The following is a 25,813-nucleotide window of genomic DNA, read 5'->3' on the forward strand; positions in this document are numbered from 1 at the left end:
CTTCCATACAAAGCACACCAATTACCACTAGAGAGAGCATAGTAAAGCAACCCATAACATTGCTGCACAAGATATTAAACCTTTGAAAGGAATAATAAAATGGCGTCCAGAAGACAAGCTAAGCCTGAAAAACATAATAAAACAACAGCACCACAGGGAGTTAAGATGAACTCTTTTTTTAAAACGCTGGAAAATCCAAACACTATACAACCCATCCCCTCACAGCCAGATGCAGGGGATGATAGAGAGGACTCTGATAGCGCTTTACAAGATGATGATTGCCCCCTCACCAGGGCTGATTTAAAATTTTTACCTTCAAAAGAGGACTTTGCCGCTTTGATGTCTCAAGTGAGTCAAATTGTTAAGGATGGGCTAGCAGAGGTTAAAAAAGACCTCACAGACATAGGCAACAGAGTGGTGCAATTAGAAGAGCAGGCAGAAGAGATTTCAGAAACTACAAATTTAACCACATCACAACTACAATGCCAAGCATTGGAAATCACGCGTTTACAGGACCAGATCGAAGATCTGGACAATAGAGGCCGTAGACAGAATCTGAGGATAAGGGGTGTTCCAGAGACAATCACTAGCACAGATATTCCACAATACCTGCAAGCCCTATTTAACCACCTGTTAGACACGGACGCCAATATCCTCCTCGACAGAGCTCACAGAGCTTTAAGACCTAAACCTGCCGCCTCGGCACCACCCCGGGACATCATTTTAAAATGCCACTATTTCCATGAAAAAGAAAATATCATGGCCGCCGCCAGGAAAAAGACCCCTGTGACCTGGGAGGGCGCAAACATACAAATATATGCAGACCTAAGTTCCCTTACGCTCACGAAGCGCAAAGAAGTCAGCTTTCTTACTACACACCTAAGAGACCTGGGGATACCCTACCGCTGGGGCTTTCCCTTCTCACTTAAGGCGGTCAAGGACAATAAAGAAGCCATCTATCAGGACATTGAAGACCTCGATAAGTTCTGCTCACAACTAAACATCCCCATACCCAGAGTCCCTCAACTGGATGAGGAGGACTTTCTTGCACCAAATCTTAAACCAAATAGACCAAAACCTCAACGCCCAAAATGGTCCACTGTCACCAGGAACAACAGATCCATCACAAAAATGAAGCAGCCTCCTAGCTTAAGAGAAAAGTCACTAACTTGAGAATTTTATGTCGGAGCAGGTTGATTTATCAAGCAAGAATTCTCCCCTTTCCTTTTCCTTTTTTTTATTCCCTCTTGACCCTCCACCTCTCTCTTATTTTTCTCTGTGGACTCATGGACATTGGTCTCTCAAGACTAATTGGACACATTGATCAGTTCGTTATTATTGTTATTGTTTATCTCTGTATGTTTTCTTTTTCAGGCTTACCCAACCCTATAGGTGTAGTATAATTACAGAACTACAGCATAAGGTACAGCCGCAGTAATGAGCTACTGCAGACCCCCCTGGAGTAGTTAGATTAGAATGGCCTTTAGAAGGCTTAGTCACTTGTTGTTCATTAGGAGTAAATATGTTTTTAGTTTCAATGTTTTGTTATTTATATGCTCATTGTTTAAGCCCATTTTTTCTATTCTAGAAGCTTTATCCTCTAAGTTGATATCTACTTCCTACACAAGGAGACAAGAACCATCTACCCTACACGGTTATGTAAGTCCTGGGGGGGAGGGCTCCATCCCTGGTCTACTATTCTCATCCCAAGGTAAGACCACATTCACACTTTCACATCAACGCTCACTTCACACCCACAATCATAATGAATAGATCCATTAGAATAGTCTCACAGAATGCCAAAGGCCTTAATTCCCCGGTCAAGCGGTCGATAGCCCTAAGCTGGTTCGCAAAACAAAAGAGCTCAATTGTACTAATACAAGAAACCCATTTTGCTAAATTAACTGAACCCAAGTTTTCGTCTAAAGACTTCCCCACAGGGTACTTTAACTCAAACACAGTGAAAAAGAACGGTGTAGGGATTTTATTTCATAGAAGTACCCCTTTTCAATTAATTAACACAGTCTCAGATAAAGAAGGGAGAATCCTAATAGTAGTTGGGTTGTTGTTCAATAGTCCAATCACAATAGTAAACGTTTATGCCCCCAGCACTGGCAGAATCTCCTTTTTTAAATGCCTCCAATCCATGGTTTTAGAAACACAGAAAGGTACACTGATCCTAGGGGGGGACCTTAATGTCGCGATGGACCCCACAATGGATACATCGACACATAAGCCAAGAGCTCAGTTGAGACCCCCAGACGCTGTTCTTAATTGTAGCAAACAATTGGGGATGGTAGATGTATGGAGGATTCAACACCCCCAACAAAAGAATTACACCTTCTACTCACATCCATGGGCTATGTATTCCAGAATTGACTACTTGTATATAGACCAAGCCGGACTGTCCCTAACATTAGATACTGATATAGTCCCGACATCTTGGTCAGACCACTCCCTGATCTCACTTGACTTAAACTGGCCGAACTCCCCAATCCAACCATATTCATGGCGGTTAGAAGATCATATGTTACATCACCCCCCAACAACCCAGTCTTTAACGACCTCCATATCTGAATATTTCCAATTTAATAGCTTACCAGAGTCCTCCCCTCTTCTGACCTGGGAGGCACATAAAGCAGTGATAAGAGGGGAATGCATTAAAATAAGGGCCCAAATGAAGAAAATATATAACTCCACAATGCAGGAACTAAATGATAAATTGCGACGATTAGAATTACAACACAAAAACTCACCCAAAAACTCTGAATTACTAACCCGCCTCACAGCCACTAGGAAAGAGATTAATAACATATTACTAAAGGAAGCACAGAGAAGGGCCCTCGCATTGAGGAAATCCTTCTTCTATGAGGGCAATAGAGTGGGTCCTTTGTTAGCGAGAGCCTTAAAAACTAAAAGGGGGCTAAACCATATACATAAAATCAAATCAGCCGACGGCACATTGATTTATGATAGTAAAGGAATCGCAAACCAATTCAGCAGTTTCTATAAAAACCTTTACAATCTTGAAACCCCAGACTTAGGGACTCAGCCTACAGACATACATGACTATATAGAGAGAGCAGGATTACCAGAACTATCCCAGGATCAGAAATCGGACCTAGAAAGACCAATTACCATGCAGAAACTCCAGAAAGTAATCTCCCATCTCCCTAATGGTAAAAGCCCAGGCCCAGACGGTTTTACAAACCAATATTACAAGACATTTAGACACCTGCTAACACCCCACCTCTTGGCCTTATTTCAAAGTATAGATGACACAGGTAAATTTTCCACGGACATGCTACAGGCGCACATCTCTGTTATCCTTAAACCTGATAAACCACAAGAGGAACCCGGTAGTTATCGCCCCATATCCTTGTTAAATTCAGATATCAAAATTTTCAGCAAAATTCTCTCAAACCGCATCAACACCATCCTGAGTGAATTAATACATGTCGACCAAGTAGGCTTCATACCACAGAGGGAAGCCCGTGACAACACAATTAGGGCTATCTCCCTAATGGAATATGCCAAAAGCCATCAAATTGAATCAGTATATATAACAACGGATGCTGAAAAAGCGTTCGATAGAACGAGTTGGCGGTTCCTTAAAGAAACCCTATGCTCCTTCGGGTTCGGCAATAACATGATATCACGTATATTCAGTTTATATTCCCACCCCAGTGCTAGAGTGAAAGCTAATGGCATGCTATCTGACCCTTTTTCAATTCAAAATGGTACACGTCAGGGATGCCCACTGTCTCCTATATTGTTCATCTTGACAATGGAGGTCTTTGCTTCGCATGTCCGTGGGAATGAGAACATTAGAGGTATTCAAATAGGACCCAACGACTATAAAATTGCCATGTATGCAGACGACGTTCTATTCTCAGTCTCGTCCCCTACATCCTCAATCCCGGCAGTAATGAGTGAAATAGATAAATTCGGCAGACTCTCTAACTTCTTAGTCAATAAGACTAAATCCGAAATCTTAAACATTTCCCTCCCGGAGACGACATTCCGCGGTCTTTCATCACTAAGCCCCCTACGACTACAGACCGACTCCATTAAATATTTGGGTATTCATATTTCCCCCACTTACTCCACCCTTTTTAATAAAAACTATGAGACTCTACTATGTAACACACTAAGAGACCTGACAGAGTGGGAGACAAAACCACTTTCATGGTGGGGACGAATCCAATCCATAAAAATGACCACTTTACCAAGAATATTGTACATACTACAGGCCCTCCCATTACACCTTCCCAACTGGTATTTACAAAGGCTACAGAGCAAAATCAACTCCTATATCTGGGGTTCATGTAAGCCCAGAGTTAACAGGAATACACTCTACAGATCATTAGATCTGGGGGGGTTGGGACTCCCAAAAATTGAGGAATACTATAACGCAGCTACTCTACAAAGAGTGCTGGACTGGCATGGAGCACACAATGGTAAAGCCTGGGTTTCCCTAGACTCGCACATCCTAAAGGTTCCACATGTGCAAGCTTTGTGCTGGGTCCCAAGTAATCTGAGACCCCAACAATGCCAACTCTTAGACTCACACAAACATTTTTTTAAAAATTGGGACAAAATCATTGCGTCCAACCCCCATATTACCTCTAGTAGATCACCCTTATTCCCAATAGTACTTAATGTAGAAATGGTCGGAGGCCTAGATAGGGGCTTTAAGAGGTTAACAGAATGGGGATACACGGTGCCTTTATGCCGTTTTACTGAAGGAGGCAAACTCAGGGAAAGGAATAGGCTCACGGAAGTAGCAGATGGGACCTATGCAAAGTGGCTAAAATATGCTCAACTGCATCATTTTATACAAACCACACAGTTTAAACAAGACTTATTGAGGCCACTCACCCCCTTCGAAAACTTATGCGACAGCGGTAACCTAGTACGACATTCCCTCTCTATATCACGCAAACTGTTAACTGCACACCACAAAACCCAACTACCGCTATACACAACCAAATGGGCAGGGGACATCAGGACCGGTTCGGTTGAGATAGACTGGCATAGAATATTCACGACTACTAAGAAATCCTCAACCTCACCACAGATACTAGAAATGAACTATAAAATCCTGACACGATGGTACCTTACACCAACGAGATTAAACACAATATATCCTGACTCTTCACGAATGTGCTGGAGGGGGTGCGGAGAGGCAGGGAGCTTAGTACATATGTGGTGGCTTTGCCCCAAGGTACGACCACTATGGAGAGAGGTAGAAGCACACTTCCAGTTACTTTTAGGCAATGAATTACACATATCTATGACAGCCGCATTACTTAATGACCTTCCCAAAATTTCTTGTAAACTGAAGTCCTTTTTGCTACAGACAGGACTGAATGGTGTAAGATCCCTCATAGCACGGGCATGGAAAACGCCGGAAACCCCCACAAAGACTATGTGGCTAGATAGGATGACAGAGCTCCTGAATTTAGAGGAGTACGGCTATATTAAATGCAACAAATCAACTTTTATCCATAACGCTAGATTCTTATGGGAAGAATCACTACACTCACCACAGATCTCACAAGAACCACTAGGGGAACCCATACAAACCGAAGTCATCACTGACCGCTAAAGGGATGGAATGCCTCCCCGCCTGGGTATTTGAAAAAATGTTAATCTAATACCAGATGGGTAATAGGGAACTTTAAGCTATATTCACCTGCCCTTACCTTCACGGACAGAATAATTAGTGAATTACAGGTCATAGAAAAGAATAGAATGGTTAGCATCTTTATGGAGCATATGTTTGTTATTGTTGGTTAAATGTAGAAATGAAAGCCCGAGAAGGGCACTGTATTGATTATTACATGTAAAGCACTACTGTACTGTTCACTGTGTAATTTGAAATCAGAAAAATAATAAATAAAAAAACAAAAAAAAAAACAGATAGAGTCCTATCGATAGGTTCTAGTGTGCAAAGGAGGAAAACAGTCTTGTTTGAGTCTTGATAAAGGCTTCGTCGTAGGCTGAAACGTGTAAACATCCGTTGCAAATTGATATACCAGCCCGATACGGTGAGCACCTTTCCAACCTTAGTTTTGTATTTTCGATCTCTTTGTGCAGTATTTTTTTGCTCTTTCTTCACAGGTTCCAACACCACTTATCTCCCCTCGGATCTCCTCATTTGGATATACTCTGGATCTTTTATTATTTTTTTATTATTTTTATTTTTTCTCAACCGGACTAAGGACACAATTATTTTGACAATTTTTCTTTGGCTATTATTGGATACTATTTAGGGACAGGTTGTTTGCAGACTGCATTATTTTGTTTTCCTCCTTTGCACACTAGAACCTATCGATAGGACTGTTTTTTTTATATATATTTTTCTGAGGATTTGTTTATCAACTCACATTTCTGTAAGATTGGCCAATCATAGTTTATCTAACGACTTATAGTCATTTTTGTATTATCAGCAAAATTGATTAAATTGTATCTGTATTTCTAAATATAAGGCGCACTCACTAGTAAATCTGCTTATATTTGTATCTTGAAATGTAAGGCACAACTAGGTCGGTTTTAATTCATTAAATATCTTTTTTTACTTACAAGTTTGTTTTCCGCTTTCTATGCAAGTTGTATCCACACTCTGATATAAAAACTCAGTTACTTGAAAGTTTGCTGTCTGCCTTTCATGCAGGTTATATCCACACTTTGATATTTAAACTCAGTCACTTTTTTATCTCATCTCTTAGATGATTAATCCCACTGTATTTCACTGTTAACTCTCACTGTATCCTAGGTTATTCCCTTTCCTGTTCTTCCCCGTATTCTCTCAACCCCATCTAAAGTTGTGTATCACATAGGGAATACATATAGGCTTTATTTCCTGCTCCTATCTCGTACTATAGCGACATTTGTTGCCATATTTATTGCAACACTGACTCATAAGTTACATTATAAGCCACTTTATTTATAAACCACAGTCAAGATCCACTGTCTCTATATATATTTTTCCCCTCACTTATACTACCCCATCTCCTGAAGTATACTTAAGCCTGGTTCATAGGCGCTTCTTCATCTCCCCATTTGTTATACATTATACAGTAAACATTATAAAATAAGCATGGCATTTATTGATTATTGAATCTGTTGGTGGGACATTAAAGGGACATACAGTGGGGAAAAAAAGTATTTAGCCAGCCATCAATTGTACAAGTTCTCCCACTTAAGTAGATGAGAGAGGCCTGTAATTTTCACCATAGGTTTACCTCAACTATGAGAGACAAAATTTGGAAACAAATCCAGATAATCACATTTTCTGATTTGGAAATCATTTATTTGCAAATGATGGTGGAAAATAAGTATTTGGTCAATATCAAAAGTTCATCTCAATACTTTGTTATATATCCTTTGTTGGCAATGATAGAGGTCAAACGTTTTCTGTAAGTCTTCACAAGGTTGTCACACACTGTTGCTGGTATGTTGGCCCATTCCTGCATGCAGATCTCCTCTAGAGCAGTGATGTTTTGGGGCTGTCGCTGGGCAACACAGACTTTCAACTACCTCCAAAGGTTTTCTATGGGGTTGAGATCTGGAGACTGGCTAGGCCACTCCAGTGCCTTGAAATGCTTCTTACGAAGCCACTCCTTCGTTGCCCGGGCGGTGAGTTTGGGATCATTGTCATGCTGAAAGATCCAGCCATGTTTGATCTTCAATGCCCTTGCTGATGGAAGGAGGTTTGCACTCAAAATCTCACGATACATGGCTCCATTCATTCTTTCATGTACACGGATCAGTCGTCCTGTTCCCTTTGCAGAGAAACAGCCCCAAAGCATGATGTTGCCACCCCCATGCTTCACAGTAGGTATGGTGTTCTCTCTCCTCCAAACACGACGAGTTGTGTTTCTACCAAACAGTTCTACTTTCGCTTCATCTGACCATATGACATTCTCCCAATCCACTTCTGGATCATCCAAATGCTCTCTAGCATACTTCAGACAGGCTTGGACATGTACTGGCTTAAGCAGGGGGACACATCTGGCACTGCAGGATCTGAGTCCCTGGCGGCGTAGTGTGTTACTGATGGTAGCCTTTTGTTACGTTGGTCCCAGCTCTCTGCAGGTCATTCACTAGGTCCCACCGTGTGGTTCTGGGATGTTTGCTCACTGTTCTTGTGATCATTTTGACCACACGGGGTGAGATCTTGCGTGGAGCCCCAGATCGAGGGAGATTATCAATGGTCTTGTATGTCTTCCATTTTCTAATTATTGCTCCCACAGTTGATTTCTTCACACCAAGCTGCTTGCCTATTGCAGATTCAGTCTTCCCAGCCTAGTGCAGGTCTACAATTTTGTTTCTGGTGTCCTTCGACAGCTCTTTGGTCTTCACCATAGTGGAGTTTGGAGTGTGACTGTTTGAGGTTGTGGACAGGTGTCTTTTATACTGATAACAAGTTCAAACAGGTGCCATTAATACAGGTAATGAGTGGAGGACAGATGAGCCTCTTAAAGAAGAAGATACAGGTCTGTGAGAACCAGAAATCTTGCTTGTTTGTAGGTGACCAAATACTTATTTTCCACCATAATATGCAAATAAATTCTTTCCAAATCATTCAATTTGATTTTCTGGATTTGTTTCCACATTTTGTCTTTCATAGTTGAGGTATACCTATGATGAAAATTACAGGCCTCTCTCATCTTCTTAAGTGGGAGAACTTGCACAATTTGTGGCTGACTAAATACTTTTTTTCCCCACTGTATAAGTGCAAAAAGAAAATACTCTAATATGTTTAGGCATTTTATTATTGCACTATTGCTTGCAGATAACTAAGTGTTTGACCCCATCAAAAAAGATAAACTCAAAGCCCACTTCAAAGCAGCAATGCGCTACTGGGTCCTAGCTGTACTTGACAATATAAATACATTGAAAACCGAATGCTCTATCTGAACCATAAAAGTTTATTTTGAATTTCATGTCCCGTTAAGTTCTTCATATACTATGTGCACATACTTTAAAACCGAGCCACTTTGATTCTTAAAATAGAAAAATTCTTAAAAATTATATTTATTATTTAAACAAGGTTTAGATTAGTGGCTACGTGATTATACTACGTACCACTGCTGATCCAACACGGCTTATCTTGATAGGGTTCCCTCGTCCTGAGAGATCAAGCTGAGCTTTGTCCATCAGGTAAAGACATGCATCAAGGATCCTTTCTTCAAACTTAAGTATTAAAAACATGTTTTTTTAATCGATCTTTAAAAATATAGTAAATAGGTTAAATACATATTAAATATATATATATATATATATATATATATACATACACACTATATACATACACACACACTCAGGATAGATAGATAGATAAATAGATAGATAGATAGATAGATGGATACATAAATAGATAGATACATAGATGATAGATAGATAAATAGATAGATAGACGTACAGATAACTAGACATATAGAAAAATAGACTATAGAAAACAAACACTCCTGAACACTTATTTTCTTTAGCGAAAATATATTAAAAATGTAAAGCACCGATTTAAAAAATTGTTATTAATTAATGCCCAAAACATTAAGGGCTATATTACAAAAGGAGCTCTTGATAAATAACCAGCCATTACAAGGGGTGCTCCGGAAATTAACCAGAGATCAGATCTCTGATTAATTTTCTAAATGTGCCCCAATTGCCCCCAAAATAAAATGTGAGGTTTGTTTTGTTTTTTTTGTTTTTTTTAAAAGTAGCATTTTGTTGTTTTTAAAAAATAACTCCACAAAGCAGTTTTTATGGCTTAAATTGTGCGGGTGTGGAGTGTTTTAAAAAAACAGCACTGAAAAGTGCCTTTACATTGCGGTCTATGGGGACTGTGTTCTCTGTAAATATACAAATATATGTATGTGTTGATGTTAACACATAAAAAAAATATATATATAAGCATATACATACAGTATATATTTAAATTTTCTGCCCATCACTGCGTGACTTACTCCCTTCACTGTGTTTAGGTTCTGTGGCGTGTATGACGGCATCAGAATGAGGCTCCCATTGGAGCCTATGGAAGCGCGCTCTCGTGAGCACAAAGCTTCCGTGCAATGCGAATGTGAGGTCGTGTTCACATTGCACCTAACTTGTAATACCAGCGCACATATGCCTGCGCTGGTATTACTAAGTGGAGCGCAAATATCGCCCTTGTAAAATTGACATGTGCACTCCACTTGTAATCTGACCCATAATGAATTTGAAATATTTTTTCCAAAAGTTAATTATTAACTAACCAAACTAATTATTAATTAAATAATGTTGTCTCTCTCTCTCTCTCTCTCTCTCTCTCTCTCTCTCTCTCTCTCTCTCTCTCTCTCTCTCTCTCAATATATATATATATATATATATCTTAAATAGAGAAACAAAATGAACACTATAAATTGTGAATACATACAATGGGGCCTATCTATCAAGCTCTGACTCGCCAGAAACAGCAGTTATGAAGCAGCGGTCACAAACACCGCTGCTCCATAACCTGTTCGCCTGCTCTGAGCAGGCGGACAGACATCGCCGGAAATCAACCCGATCAAGTACGATCGGGTTGATTGACACCTCCCTGCTGGCGGGTGGCGTTGCACCAGCAGCTCTTGTGAGCGTATTGCTCTCCGCATTCAGCGAGGTCTTGCGGACCTGATGTGCACTGTCGGATCAGGTCCGCAAGACCTTTCATAAATAGAGGCCAATATATTGAACAGTAAAAGTATATGGACTGACAGATAAAGAATAAAAGGAAGCAATGATGGATGAATGGTTGTTTTTTGACATTCAAAGAGAACAAGTGTTATGCTTGGTTTTCAAAGATTCTTTCTATCATTAATATTTTTATAGAACTAATGCTGACATTGGAATATTGAATGTTAACTTTTAAACTCAGAAAGTTCCATGGGGGATTCTATGCACCACCAAAAGCATGTCTAGTACTCTGTTTGAATAGCTAGGGCAGTACATCTTGCTAGCAAGTGGCTCTGTATTAACGTGTGCTGGAGTCTGTGTCTTTAAGCCAAGTCTCACACCCCTGCCCCTGTTACTTTGAGCCAGCTCAGTGCTGGGACCCAACCCCAGCATTAAGTCAAGAAGAGTAGGAACTATTTATGAGGCAGTGGATTGAGAGGAAAAGAGCACCATGGCCCCTAGTAATCAAGCCGTCAACCTCAAATACGCTGGAATTCCACAGCGTATTTGTGACGAGGCTGATTCGCCTTAGTTATCAAGCCCTACACACCGGCAAAAGTAGAATTTTGTGACGTAAGCTTCGATCCGCCGGACTCAGTCCGACACAGATTGATTCTTACGTCACTCCAGATGTTCCGCACACAAGTTCAGCACAATCTGACTACTTTTGTTAGTTATCAAAAAACTAGCAGGTACGCTCGGCACTTTTCTGGCCCAGCGTACCTGGTTTTCAATCCGCCGCCCTGGAGGCGGCGGATCCCATAGGAATCAATGGGAGTCTGACCATAGCGAAAGTTCATGTTCACTGCTGCCCGACATCCCATTGATTTCTATGGGAGATGTCTGCACCTAACACCCTAACATGTACCCCGAGTCTAAACACCCCTAATCTGCCCCCCCTACACCGCCGCAACTAAATATATGTATTACCCCCTAAACCGCTGCTCCCGGACCCCGCCACAACTATAATATATATGTTAACCCCTAAACCGCCGCTCCTGGACCCCGCCGCAACTATGATATATATGTTAACCCCTAAACCGCCGCTCCTGGATCCCACCGCAACTATAATATATATATTAACCCCTAAACCGCCGCTCCCGGACCCCGCCGCCACCTACATAATACCTATTAACCCCTATCCTGCCCCCCCTACACCGCCGCCACTATAATAAATTTATTAACCCCTATCCTGCCCCCCCCTACACCGCAGCAACTAAAATAAAATTATTAACCCCTATCCTGCCCCCCCTACACCGCCGCCACTATAATAAATTTATTAACCCCTATCCTGCCCCCCTACACCGCCGCAACTATAATAAAATTATTAACCCCTAAACATAAGTCTAACCCTAACCCTAACACCCCCTAACTTAAATATTAATTAAATACATCTGTTCCGATCAGCCAATAGAATGCAAGGTCAATCTGATTGGCTGATTGGATCAGCCAATCAGATTTTTCCTACCTTAATTCCGATTGGCTGATAGAATCCTATCAGCCAATCGGAATTCGAGGGACGCCATCTTGGATGACGTCACTTAAAGGAACCGTCATTTGTCGTTCAGTCGTCGGTGGAAGAAGATAGCTCCGTGTCGGCTTGTCTGAAGATGGCTCCGCTCCGGATGGATGAAGATTGAAGACGCCGCCTGGATGTTGACTTCAGTCGGATGGAAGACTTCTTCAGTGCCCCTTGGATGATGACTTCAATCGGATGGAAGACTTCTTCAGCGCCCCTTGGATGATGACTTCTGCAGCTCCGGATGTCTTCTTCTGTTCCATCAGTGGTCGGCTGGCTGAAGATGGCTAAAGGTAGGATGATCTTCAGGGGGGTAGTGTTAGGTTTATTTAAGGGGGGTTTGGGTTAGATTAGGGGTATGTGGGTGATGGGTTTTAATGTTGGGGGGGTTGTATTTTTTTTTACAGGCAAAATAGCTGAATTCTTTGGGGCATGCCCCGCAAAAGGCCCTTTTAAGGGCTGGTAAGGTAATAGAGCTGTTAACTTTTTAATGTAGAATAGGGTAGGGCATTTATTTTGGGGGACTTTGTTATTTTATTAGGGGGCTTAGATTAGGTGTAAGTAGCTTAAAATTGTTGTAATTTTTTTAAATGTTTGTAACTTATTTTTTTTTATTTTTTTGTAACTTTTTATTTTTTATTTTTGTACTTTAGTTAGTTTATTTAATTGTATTTAATATAAGTTATTTAGTATTTAGTTTTAAATAGGATTAATTTAGTTAATAAGAGTTATAATATTTAGATGTATTTAATTAATATTTAAGTTAGGGGGGTGTTAGACTTAGGTTTAGGGGTTAATAATTTTATTATAGGATGCGGCAGTATAGGGGGGCAGGATAGGGGTTAATAAATTTATTATAGGTGGCGACGGTGTAGGGGGGCAGATTAGGGGTTAATAAGTTTAATATAGGTGGCGGCGGGGTCCGGGAGCGGCGGTTTAGGGGTTAAACAATTTATTTAGTTGAGGCGGGGTACGGGATAGGCAGGATAGGGGTTAATAAATTTATTATAGGTGGCAGCGGTATGGGGGGGCAGGATAGAGGTTAATAGGTATTATGTAGGTGGCGGCGGGGTCCGGGAGCGGCGGTTTAGGGGTTAATCAGTTTATTAGAGTGGCGTGGGCTCCGGGAGCGGCAGTTTAGGGGTTAATACATTTATAAGAGTTGCGGCGGGGTCTAGGAGCGGCGGATTAGGGGTTAATAACTTTATTTAGTTGCGGAGGGCTCCGCGGGCACCGGAATAGGGGGTAGAACTGTATAGTTAGTGTGGGTGCTTAGTGACAGCTTGTCAATAAAGCTGTAAAAAAGCCGAAGAGCAGCGAGATCGGATGAGTGATAACTATCAGTCCGCTGCTCATCGCCCCATACTTGGTGCGAGGCTTTTTGACAGATTTATTGATAACTTTGGCGAGATTTTTCAGGTCCGCGGCGGCGATGGTAGGCGAGCTTAGGCAGGCGTTTTGGGGCCGGCGAAGGCAGGTAAGTAGACACGTTGATAACTAGAGGCCCATGTGTCAACACCTCAATGGTTTTGTTTCTTCTGGTCTATCGTCTACATCTCTATGGTGTTGTAGCTATAAACCATACCAGCACTATTAATACCACAGAGCTGCAGAATCTTTGTATGTCAGTGCACTGTTCATCTCCATCTGTAAATTCTCTGTATATTAACTCATTAAAGCATTAAAAAAAATATATATAGCAAATATATAGCAAAACTAATCTTTTCAACAATTTAGAGACCTACTATACACTTTAGAAAGTATATTTTATAATTGCTCTAAAAATCTTGATTTGGAAATATGCAAGTGAGATCTGGCATTCACTAGATGCCATGTTGAATTTGAAATATTTTATTGTACCAGGGTTACCTTGGCTATATAGACGTTTGCTGTAGCAAATGTTTTCAAAATCAGACTTGGGTCTTATTTTTTTTTAATTAATTAGACATATATTTGCCAGCAACAAATAAAATAATATTCTTTTGAAAGATAATTTATATTTTTAGAGCATTATGTGAGTGTTTACATACATACGGGTTCTATACACAACATCAACTGCTATTCAAATTTTAAGTTCTAGATATCCCGGATTTTAAATGCTGAACGCAACATTCAAATATTATATTCAAATTTTGATTACGATAGACTAATAAGAATGCATTTGCAAATGTTAATATTTGAATATTTGAGAGTTACTGTCAATATTCAAACATTAGTTTAGATTTAGGACAAAGTATCTTGCATGTAAAAACAAGGGCTGAATGTTCACCAAGCATTGAGAATCCTTTTATATCAAATTAATGTAGTCATCATTCGTTGTTTCTAAATTATGCCAAAACATCTAAAATATCCAAAACATCCTGTATTTTGTATAAACCTTTAGACATGTTTTTATGTACAGAGGGGTAGCTGTATGATAGAATATAATTCTAAACGTTCTCACCTGTCCATATTCCCAGCTTCTTCTCTTAATATTTGTGATGTCTCCATGGAAAATGACTCCTACATCATTCATAACATATTCTTCTATTTCTCGCTCATCATCCATATAAACAGAGTCCTCTGTGCAAAGTGACAGAAATAGTTCCTTAAGATAGATGTCTAGTTCTTATTTATAAATAAACATAAAAGGATTTCAGAAACATGGGTATTTTAACCTATTTTCTATTAATATTATCATATTATTTATGGGTTTGGAAACCCCAATCACTATTCATACACATTTAATAGACTATAATAAAAACTGACCTTGAAAAGTAGAATACAACAATTTCAGAGGAATCATTCCAATAATAGAAGGGTAAATGCAACAGTCTGAATCAGTGTTTCTCAACTCAATTCCTCAGGACCCTTAACAGGCCAGATATTCATTATGAGGCCAATTTAACAAATGTCTGTTGGACCTGATCGAACAGTGCGGATCAGGTCCGACAGACATCGCTGAATGCAGAGAGCAATACGCTCTCCATATTCAGCATTGCACCAGCAGCTCACAAGAGCTGCTGGTGCAATGCCGCCCCCTGCAGACTCGCGGCCAATTGTCCGCCAGCAGGGGGGTGTCAATCAACCTGATCGTACTTTGTGGCGATTCCTGTCCACCTGCTAAGAGCAGGCGGACAGGGTTATGGAGCAGCGGTCTTTAGACCGCTGCTCCATAACTTGTGTTTCTGGCGAGTCCGAAGACTCGCCAGAAATATAGGCCCACAAGCTCCGTTCGGAGCTTGATAGCTTGGGCCCATTATCTTAACTAGAGCACAGGTGAAATAATCAGCTGATCAGTAACCATGGTTACTAACCTGCTCTCATCCTTCAGATGATTATGTCACCTGTGCTCTAGGTAAGATATAAGGAAAATCTGGCCTGTATAGGGTCCTGAGTACTGGAGTTGGGAAACACTGGTCTAGAGGTACTGACGAGTTTTGGAATGTAGGCGTCTGTTGTACAAATGGTACAAAAGGGTCAGAGTCCTCTTTGAAATAAAGATTTATATGTATTTTTTCTGCCTTCTATGTCAATGACTTTGATGGGCATCTTTTTGGTCATTGCTGCAATATTTGCCAGCTATTTCTCCAGGACACTTCTGTATCAGTTTGCAACTGTTTGCAATAATAACTTGATCTGAAATTGTGCTTACTTCAGTCCTATAGTTTTAGAATTTCATCTGATGAGCACAGATAAAAAAAAGATACATTTAAAAAAGGAGAAAAGTTTACAATGAATACTTAGGTCTAATAATGAGGATAGAATCAGTGAAAATTGAAACAGACTAAAACTGACATAGCTGCACGAGACACTTAGAAACTCAGTTCTTTTATTCTTGATACCACCTCTACAATTCAGTAAGCAATATTCTGATTTGAGGAAGTGTTAAAAAAAAGTGTTAAAAAAGATTGTTAAACAGAGAGAGGGGCGATACTGCCCAAAACATCTTTAGTAGATAAAAACATTGCTTTCTTTAACAGTTGGTTTGAGTACCTACAACTATCACACTTCCTCACCAGTCACACAGATAGGTCTAACCTAGTACGGGGCTTAAACTCTTTCGAGCTCCTGTGTCAGTCTACACAGGCAGTGAAGTGTATACTTTCAAAGATATATAAAATCCTTATAGCTTCACACTCTAAAAACCTCCAAAAGCTTGGGAATCCGAACTAGGTTTCGATGTCCCGCCTGAAACTTGGGACACCATCTTTCAACAAATGGGTAAGGCACCCTCTTCAATGAGTATCACAGAGACAAACCTGAAGTTCCTAGAGAGATGGTATCTTTGTCCAAGCAGGTTAGCCAAGATCTACCCACACTCTAACCCCCTCTGTTGGAGGGACTTCACATATGGTGGGATTGGCCCACACTCCAACTTTACTGGCAGGATAAACACAGAGAAATACAAAAAGTTCTCTCACAGGAAATCCCTCTTGACCCCTTAACATTATTATTTAACAAACCACCTAAGATCAAGTGCAAGTATAGGTCTGTTTTATTATACATTATGCTAAGTAGCGCAAAACAATTTGTCCCTAGGCTATGGAAGCAGCGGAGAATACTATCTAAAAAGGAATGGTCACAAAATGTTACACTCCTCTTGTCCCTTGAAAGATTTAATTATCTTAAAACAAACAGGATGGACTTTTACTGTGCAATGTCTTTATATTGGGAATCATACACTCACACATGTGATAGGACACCCCTCAAATTAACAATTCCAGCACTGCTCCCCCCGTATCTAATTAAGTATCCACATATTATGGAAAAGGGACTGATTAAGCCTAAGCTCTGCTCTGAACCCGTGCCTCATATAGCATTGAAAGAAAGCGAGAGAAACATTTTTATAGCAATTGTTTTGCAGGACATAAAATCATTTGATACACAGTGCTTTAGATTAGTATAATCGCTTTTCTGTGAATGAGTATCACTATTATCATTACTATTGTTGCCAATGCTCACAAAAAGCATAATTTTACCTGTAAGATATCACTGCCTAGGTATGAGTTGCGTAACAAAGTTTATATGTTTAGAAGTTATTTTGTTGTTATGTTTTGGAAAAAAAAAACCTACAAGCTATTGTTTTCTTTTAAGAAGGCTTCTCTGTTTGCGATGCCATGGACTCTAGAACCTATCAACATGGACAATTCTGACCTCGCTCTTTGTGTCATTATGTTTTCACTCCCTATTGGTTTCATCATCATATAACGCCTGACGAGATCCATGGCAATTGTAAAACCTTATATTACTTCAATAAAGCTTGTTTTTTTAAAAAAAAAAAAAAGTTTGTTAAAAATGTTACATAAGAAAACTATCAACATTAAAAAGCTATTTATTTGTACCGGTTTCACTCTAGGTTGTGTCCGCATTGCATCTAACTTGTATAACCAGCGCACATTTGTGAAAGCGATATTTTGCGCTCCACTTATAATCTTCCAATACACACATGATAGTCATAAAAAACTTACACAAAATGAAAATAATCACTGCATATCCATGTTTTGAAGAACATTAGAAAAGTCCCTTGGTTACATAGACAATCACATAATTGTCTCTGATAACTAACTAAATAATAACTGTGAACATCCTCAAAGTAAAGCAGAATACCAGTTTATGGGAGTCCCTGAAAATAGTAGCCAACCTCCAGGTAATAAATATGTAAATATCTAGATAATGTCCACCTTTTTATGTCCCATAAAAATATATTAAATATTAAGGGCCAGATTATACGTGGTGTGATATTTAGCGCTTTCACTCACGTGCAAACACTGCTACAAGTAAATTTGAACTCGCTGGTTAGCGCGTGTATTACAAGTTGAAAGTAAAATGTTTGTGCATGTACGAAACCTGATGCGCGCTAACTTCAGGACTTCAGATATTGCAACCATGTTAGTTTCTTCTCCCCATAGACTTCAATAGAGCACCCTAAGGCTTAATGCTTGTGTGCTAACCCTACACCACATTATATCTACCGCCCTAAACCCAAATATAGTTATGCATATTTTACATTCCAATGTTCTTTGCATAAAATAAAATGTTCTTTTATATATATATATACTGTATGTATATATATATATATATATATATATATATACATATATATATACTGTATGTATACATATATATATATATATATATATATATATATATATATATATACATATATATGATTCATTTACGTATAATTTGATGTATTATCACTAAAATATTTGGTATCTTAACAAATGTATATGTTTTTACACATGGGTAAACAAAGTGACTTTTCCCTCTCATGAAGTGAATGTAATTCACGAAACGCTTAAGGGCACGCCCACTTCTGACGTCACTTCCTGTCCATGGAGACCAAGCTTCAAACACTTCAGCAACGGACCCTGTCACTGACAGGCTTAAGAATCCACATCCATCCGGATATTGTGAGCTATCTAGAGCTAAAAAAACCATATGGAATCATCATCTAGCTGTATTTACAGCAGTCCATGTAACTATTTATTACGGTTTTCCACCATAAACACCAACTTATCCACCTTAACTCTGGGAGCTTTTCAGAGCTCAAAACCACAACAAGGAATTTACTTTCAGCTGTACTTACAGCATCCTATACCACAATATCACCAAATTTTATCAGCTAGCTGTTTTTGCACCAGCCCTGATAAAAAAATATGGCCTATGAATAAGGCCAGGGGGGCCGAAACGCGTAAGACAGCTTAAGGGATGAGCTGTGATTGAAAATACTATTTGGATTTTAAGAATGTTTTATATTTGAATAAAGCTTTGATTTTTTTAACGCTAAATTTGACTCGCTGGTGTTCTTAAGCTTTTTCTGATAAAAAACTCACTACCGGATTTAAAGAAATATACTATATTTCATCAGATCACCTATTCTGTTCCTGATCTGGACTATTATTAAAGAGGATTTCTGTTTATCATTTTTTATTGGACATTGGAAAATAAAAGTGTTTTTATTTTAAATTTCACTTTGTGTCCTTGCAAGCATCATTTATACACATCTCATGAGTGCTGCAATTAATATCCACAATTGATCTCATAGTATGTAAACTGAGCACTAATTGGTTTGCATACATAAATTTATACCATACTCCAGAGAGGAGAAGCCTTTCAAGTATAAAGAAGGGGAAAAGAAATAAACAGTAACAAGGAAAGAAATTCAGCAAAAAGAATTAAAGTTTCTCTACCTAACTCCAGAGAGGAGAAGTTTGTCTGAAATACCAACATTTCCACCTGCTAAAAGTTTCTGCATACCAGCTGGAAACATCTTTACCACAGATAGGGATTACATCCCCTCCATGCTTCCAACATACCTCACATGTTTGAGGTTAAACAAGGTGAGCACATTTAAATCTCACTTTTAGTTTTTGATTGCCTAGTACTGACATACTGCACCATAATTTGGTTTTGGTTTTCTCCATTCTATGTGCGCTGAACTCTGAAACTCAACTATATATATATATATATATATATATATATATATATATATATATATATATATATATATATATATATATATATATATATATACAGGGGGTGCAGAATTATTAGGCAAGTTGTATTTTTGAGGATTAATTTTATTATTGAACAACAACCATGTTCTCAATGAACCCAAAAAACTCATTAATATCAAAGCTGAATAGTTTTGGAAGTAGTTTTTAGTTTGTTTTTAGTGGGGATATCTGTGTGTGCAGGTGACTATTACTGTGCATAATTATTAGGCAACTTAACAAAAAACAAATATATACCCATTTCAATTATTTATTTTTTACCAGTGAAACCAATATAACATCTCAACATTCACAAATATACATTTCTGACATTCAAAAACAAAACAAAAACAAATCAGTGACCAATATAGCCACCTTTCTTTGCAAGGACACTCAAAAGCCTGCCATCCATGGATTCTGTCAGTGTTTTGATCTGTTCACCATCAACATTGCGTGCAGCAGCAACCACAGCCTCCCAGACACTGTTCAGAGAGGTGTACTGTTTTCCCTCCTTGTAAATCTCATATTTGATGATGGACCACAGGTTCTCAATAGAGTTCAGATCAGGTGAACAAGGAGGCCATGTCATTAGATTTTCTTCTTTTATACCCTTTCTTGCCAGCCATGCTGTGGAGTATTTGGACGCGTGTGATGGAGCATTGTCCTGCATGAAAATCATGTTTTTCTTGAAGGATGCAGACTTCTTCCTGTACCACTGCTTGAAGAAGGTGTCTTCCAGAAACTGGCAGTAGGACTGGGAGTTGAGCTTGACTCCATCCTCAACCCGAAAAGGCCCCACAAGCTCATCTTTGATGATACCAGCCCAAACCAGTACTCCACCTCCACCTTGCTGGCGTCTGAGTCGGACTGGAGCTCTCTGCCCTTTACCAATCCAGCCACGGGCCCATCCATCTGGCCCATCAAGACTCACTCTCATTTCATCAGTCCATAAAACCTTAGAAAAATCAGTCTTGAGATATTTCTTGGCCCAGTCTTGATGTTTCAGCTTGTGTGTCTTGTTCAGTGGTGGTCGTCTTTCAGCCTTTCTTACCTTGGCCATGTCTCTGAGTATTGCACACCTTGTGCTTTTGGGCACTCCAGTGATGTTGCAGCTCTGAAATATGGCCAAACTGGTGGCAAGTGGCATCTTGGCAGCTGCATGCTTGACTTTTCTCAGTTCATGGGCAGTTATTTTGCGCCTTGGTTTTTCCACACGCTTCTTGCGAACCTGTTGACTATTTTGAATGAAACGCTTGATTGTTCGATGATCACGCTTCAGAAGCTTTGCAATTTTAAGAGTGCTGCATCCCTCTGCAAGATATCTCACTATTTTTGACTTTTCTGAGCCTGTCAAGTCCTTCTTTTGACCCATTTTGCCAAAGGAAAGGAAGTTGCCTAATAATTATGCACACCTGATATAGGGTGTTGATGTCATTAGACCACACCCCTTCTCATTACAGAGATGCACATCACCTAATATGCTTAATTGGTAGTAGGCTTTTGAGCCTATACAGCTTGGAGTAAGACAACATGCATAAAGAGGATGATGTGGTCAAAATACTCATTTGCCTAATAATTCTGCACTCCCTGTATATATATATATATGTATATATATATATATATATATATATATATATATATTGAGTATATACAATTTTTTTTTAATTTTTTTTAAATATAGAATAATCTTCCCAACCACTATGGTATAAAAAGTTAAAATCACTCAAACTACTCTTGTTTACAACTGTTGCTTGTCTTCTGATGCCAACTCATAGCTCATTGTTTCATTGAATGTGGTCAATCACGTGACCGGCTTCTGGGGGGACCTGTCAATCACTATCCGCATCAAGAAAAAAGTTTTCTTTTCTAAGCCAAATGTGCACCTTAAGAAAGCCTATTGGCAAAACGTGTTGGTTGTTGCTGGTTACACTGCATAGAATTTTATTTGAAGATTGCAGTCCTATACTGATACACCAGTTTGGCTTAGAACAGAGTCTCCCGGAAGCTGGTCATAGTCTATTTTGCCTTGCAGTCATGTTTCGCTGTATAGAGGGTGTTCTTTTTATCATTTCAGTTCATTTGTTTCTGTAAGGTTTTGTGATACATTTATCCATTCAGAGAAGTGAAAAGTTACAAGATGCAGCTACTTTGATTTTAATGATGAAGGACTCATAAACTCATGACTGTGAGGAGGGGAGGATTCAAATCTTTATGAATTTACAATTTTTCATTTGTGATGTTGCAGTTATTCCATTTACACTTGTGACATAAGGATGAATATATTTTTTCTTACTTTTTCAACCATCCGTGACACACACAATCTTTTTTCTTAACTGAACACATTCTCTGTTACTTAGCTAATAGAGGATGCATGTACTACTGTACTAAAATATACTGTTTGTTGTTTATGTTTTTTATTTCCAGGTAACTTTGACATAGCCTTTACATGTTTATTGTGTGACCTATATTTAATACAGTAATGATATTCTCCTATTGCTTAGGCAGAGGACCAAAATCTTGCTGCACTTGTCATTTAAACAGATTTTTTAAAGATTAAAAAAAGTACGAAACGGGGGCGGAGCAAGCTCTGCATCTGAGCGGTCGCAACTCATATTAGCTCCGGACCGGTCCGGCTTATTTATACACTTATGACCGCTCAGTGCAGCTAAATTTTCTACTAAGCTGGGGTTTATGATCTTGGGAGGCTACACAAGCACCCTGACATTGCCGAGATTGCAACAACTATTGGAGACCGGCCATTTTGATATCCACGTGGAGCCCCAGTCATACCTCACAGTGCAACATGGAGGAACTAAATATAATAACCCAGCTAGAAGCTTTTGGCAATTTGATGCCCCTCAGATTTGCTGATCTGCGGGGAGTGATCAGGGAATGCTCTGATCCGTCCTCATATTTATCGGAACCAAAGACAGCCTTCATGTCCCCAATGACTCACTTTCCAATACCGCAGCACTTTGAGCCAGAACTCATGAGGAGCTTGAAAGAGCCGGGCGTTCAGCCTCACTGGACAGCGTTGACACCAACGAAGGAGACCCGTCTAGTCCTACCGGATATAACAGGAATGAGCTTACTCCTGACTGCTATGGAGGGGGCTGAGGCCTATCTCCCCGGTGAGGTTTGGAACTTTACTTCTTTCCATGCAACGGAGGCTTACCGGCAGGGTCATGAGAGTATAGATGCTGCTGTGCGGCCCTCAACTACATTCTACTCCCCAGCCGAGATCGCGCAGGCCACCACAGCTCACCAGCCAGATTTACTGGGCCCAGAGAAGAAAGATCCTGACGGCCTACAGATCGAAGGATGTCAGATGGTGGGCCAGAGTCTATCCGCAGGACTCCCTGCGCAACAATGTAATGTATGTGTGAGGCCCCTTACACTGAAGGCCTATACTGACAGCTCCCTGGCTATTGGAGCTAAAGCGCCGGAATTCAGACAGCGCTTGTTAATGCACACTGCCTTAAGAGATGATTGCCACATAGGGAAAGGGAGTTCTAACAACGGCAGACACTTGAGAACTGTGGAGGCTTTCATATACAACAGAGCCTTACTAACCTCTCCCTCCTTCCTATATACAAGCACCGGTATGAGTTCACCTCGAGTGCAGAGGGAGCCACAGAACACCACTTTCACTAGGCCCCTGGACTTTTGCTACTATTGAAGTGGAATTGGTTGAACACTGATAGCATTTTCCTAGCCTTGGGAGGAGAACCCATGTACTCTTTACTAGGTAGTTCTGATATAGGGTCCAGAGGGAATACTCCATAAATGAACCTCCTCTTGAGCTAGAAAGCTTCTTTTTTTAACTTAGCTCTTCCCTTTCCCAAATGTTTAATGTTGTACCCTACAATCTCTTTGTTTGCTAAATTGAGTTAGTTTCTTTAGAAGATCGATTGGCTTATTGGTATTTTGCTGGGGGTCATGTTACTTAGCAAAATATACTAAACAGAGTGGAGTATGTTTACCTTTTTTATAGATTCTATGATGTTATTTTTGGCCTTGTTCATAAGTGTTTTTCTGGGGGACATGTTATTTAGCAAAATTTGTTTTCTAATGTATGGGTTTATTGTGAAAGATATCAGTTAATTAAGGGCCCTATTTAAAGGACTCCTCTACCACTAAGATTTGCTCCTACTGTGGGGGTTTATACTACTTAGATAACTCTTTGACTGGGGCTGCCCCCCTAGTTAAAATCCCCTTCCTTTTATTTCTGCAACAATGATTGCTTAGCTATATTTAATGCAGCTGACACTACTTTTACCCTCCTTGTCACAAGCAACCACATATCAAGCTTTGTTCTATGTTTTAGTTACAATTAATTATATACTGCGTATGAGGGGTTGCATCATAACTCTTTATTAACTGCATATATATATATCCATATCCTATCTTGTAAGCAGGTAAATTAAAAGGGGGCACCCCAAGTTGCTATCACTGTCTAACTTTGAATCCTATTTCAGGATCAATGCAATGTCTACATATATCTAACTACTACATAGTGCTTGTGGCAAAATGTTGTATTGCGTGTTGACCTTATGGTGCCCACATACTGGAAGTCACCTAATAATTTATATAACATTTAATAGCTCATTTAAACTAAGCCTTGCAGAATAGCCTCTTTTATACCTCTGCTATTATCTTAAGATGAACAACAAACCTATGCATTAGGGGAATGTATTTAATCCCATAACTCTAGCTAATACTATTACCTCTTTTTGGTCATATCTAACAATAGTTTGTTGCTACCTATTATATTTGCATGTTTTAATATGCTTCATTGCCCCCTCTATCTGAGTATTATCTTCCTTACATTCTGACACATTCAGTTGTATAGGTATCTCTTTTTGTTGCCTAAAGGTTGTGTTATTTTTATTCTATATGTTATATGTTAACATTATTTACGGCTGTATGTATATCATCCCTAGTTCCTCTATGGTCATGCCCACATTATTAGTACACATTATTTGTTCCGGTTGAGCCTCTCTCCTCCCTTTCCCGCTGGTACTTGTTGCCTGCGGGTCATATCCCTCCTCCTTTTTCCTGCATTGAACACATTCTCTGTTATAGGTGACACTCCCCTAGGAGAGGGGCTCACCCTGAGGTCCCCTAGGCCCTAAATAATCTAATATCCCCCTCCACACTATACAACTTTGTAGAGTGCATCTTGACCACTCTCAAATTACACTCATGGTTTTAGCTTGTGTATATATGTTTTCAGGCTCCCTCTATAGGAGTATAAAGGATTGGATGAGTATGGTTATGTTTATATTAAGTAATAATCCTTCGGTTCCAACTAAACTTGCTCCTGGTGCTGACACACTAGCTGGCTCCGCCCTCCCCCCTTTTACATTTTGAGCGGCTCTCGCCCGCTGCATCCCCCTCCCCCATAAATCTATAGAGTTACCTCCTCCCTAGTCTTACCCTTATCTGAATAGATACCTTACTCTTCTTTGTATATACACTGTGTGCAGAATTATTAGGCAAATGAGTATTTTGACCACATCATCCTCTTTATGCATGTTGTCTTACTCCAAGCTGTATAGGCTCGAAAGCCTACTACCAATTAAGCATATTAGGGGATGTGCATCTCTGTAATGAGAAGGGGTGTGGTCTAATGACATCAACACCCTATATCAGGTGTGCATAATTATTAGGCAACTTCCTTTCCTTTGGCAAAATGGGTCAAAAGAAGGACTTGACAGGCTCAGAAAAGTCAAAAATAGTGAGATATCTTGCAGAGGGATGCAGCACTCTTAAAATTGCAAAGCTTCTGAAGCGTGATCATCGAACAATCAAGCGTTTCATTCAAAATAGTCAACAGGGTTGCAAGAAGCGTGTGGAAAAACCAAGGCGCAAAATAACTGCCCATGAACTGAGAAAAGTCAAGCGTGCAGCTGCCAAGATGCCACTTGCCACCAGTTTGGCCATATTTCAGAGCTGCAACATCACTGGAGTGCCCAAAAGCACAAGGTGTGCAATACTCAGAGACATGGCCAAGGTAAGAAAGGCTGAAAGACGACCACCACTGAACAAGACACACAAGCTGAAACGTCAAGACTGGGCCAAGAAATATCTCAAGACTGATTTTTCTAAG

At 39.7% G+C, this 25,813-nt stretch overlaps 1 protein-coding gene across 1 annotated transcript in view; it reads right to left on the reverse strand.

Moving 5' to 3' along the window:
• Positions 1 to 25,813, reverse strand: part of F13A1 (coagulation factor XIII A chain) — a 328,117-nt gene that overhangs the window by 217,660 nt on the left and 84,644 nt on the right. The window contains exons 5-6 of the mRNA XM_053714703.1: positions 14,667 to 14,785; positions 9,097 to 9,204 (exon numbers count right to left, since the gene is read on the reverse strand). Of these exons, the coding sequence (XP_053570678.1) occupies positions 9,097 to 9,204; positions 14,667 to 14,785 (227 nt within the window). The remainder of the gene's footprint in view (positions 1 to 9,096; positions 9,205 to 14,666; positions 14,786 to 25,813) is intronic.

The sequence above is a fragment of the Bombina bombina genome, chromosome 5 (genome assembly GCF_027579735.1).
Source record: "Bombina bombina isolate aBomBom1 chromosome 5, aBomBom1.pri, whole genome shotgun sequence".
Classification (NCBI taxonomy): Eukaryota; Metazoa; Chordata; class Amphibia; order Anura; family Bombinatoridae; genus Bombina; species Bombina bombina.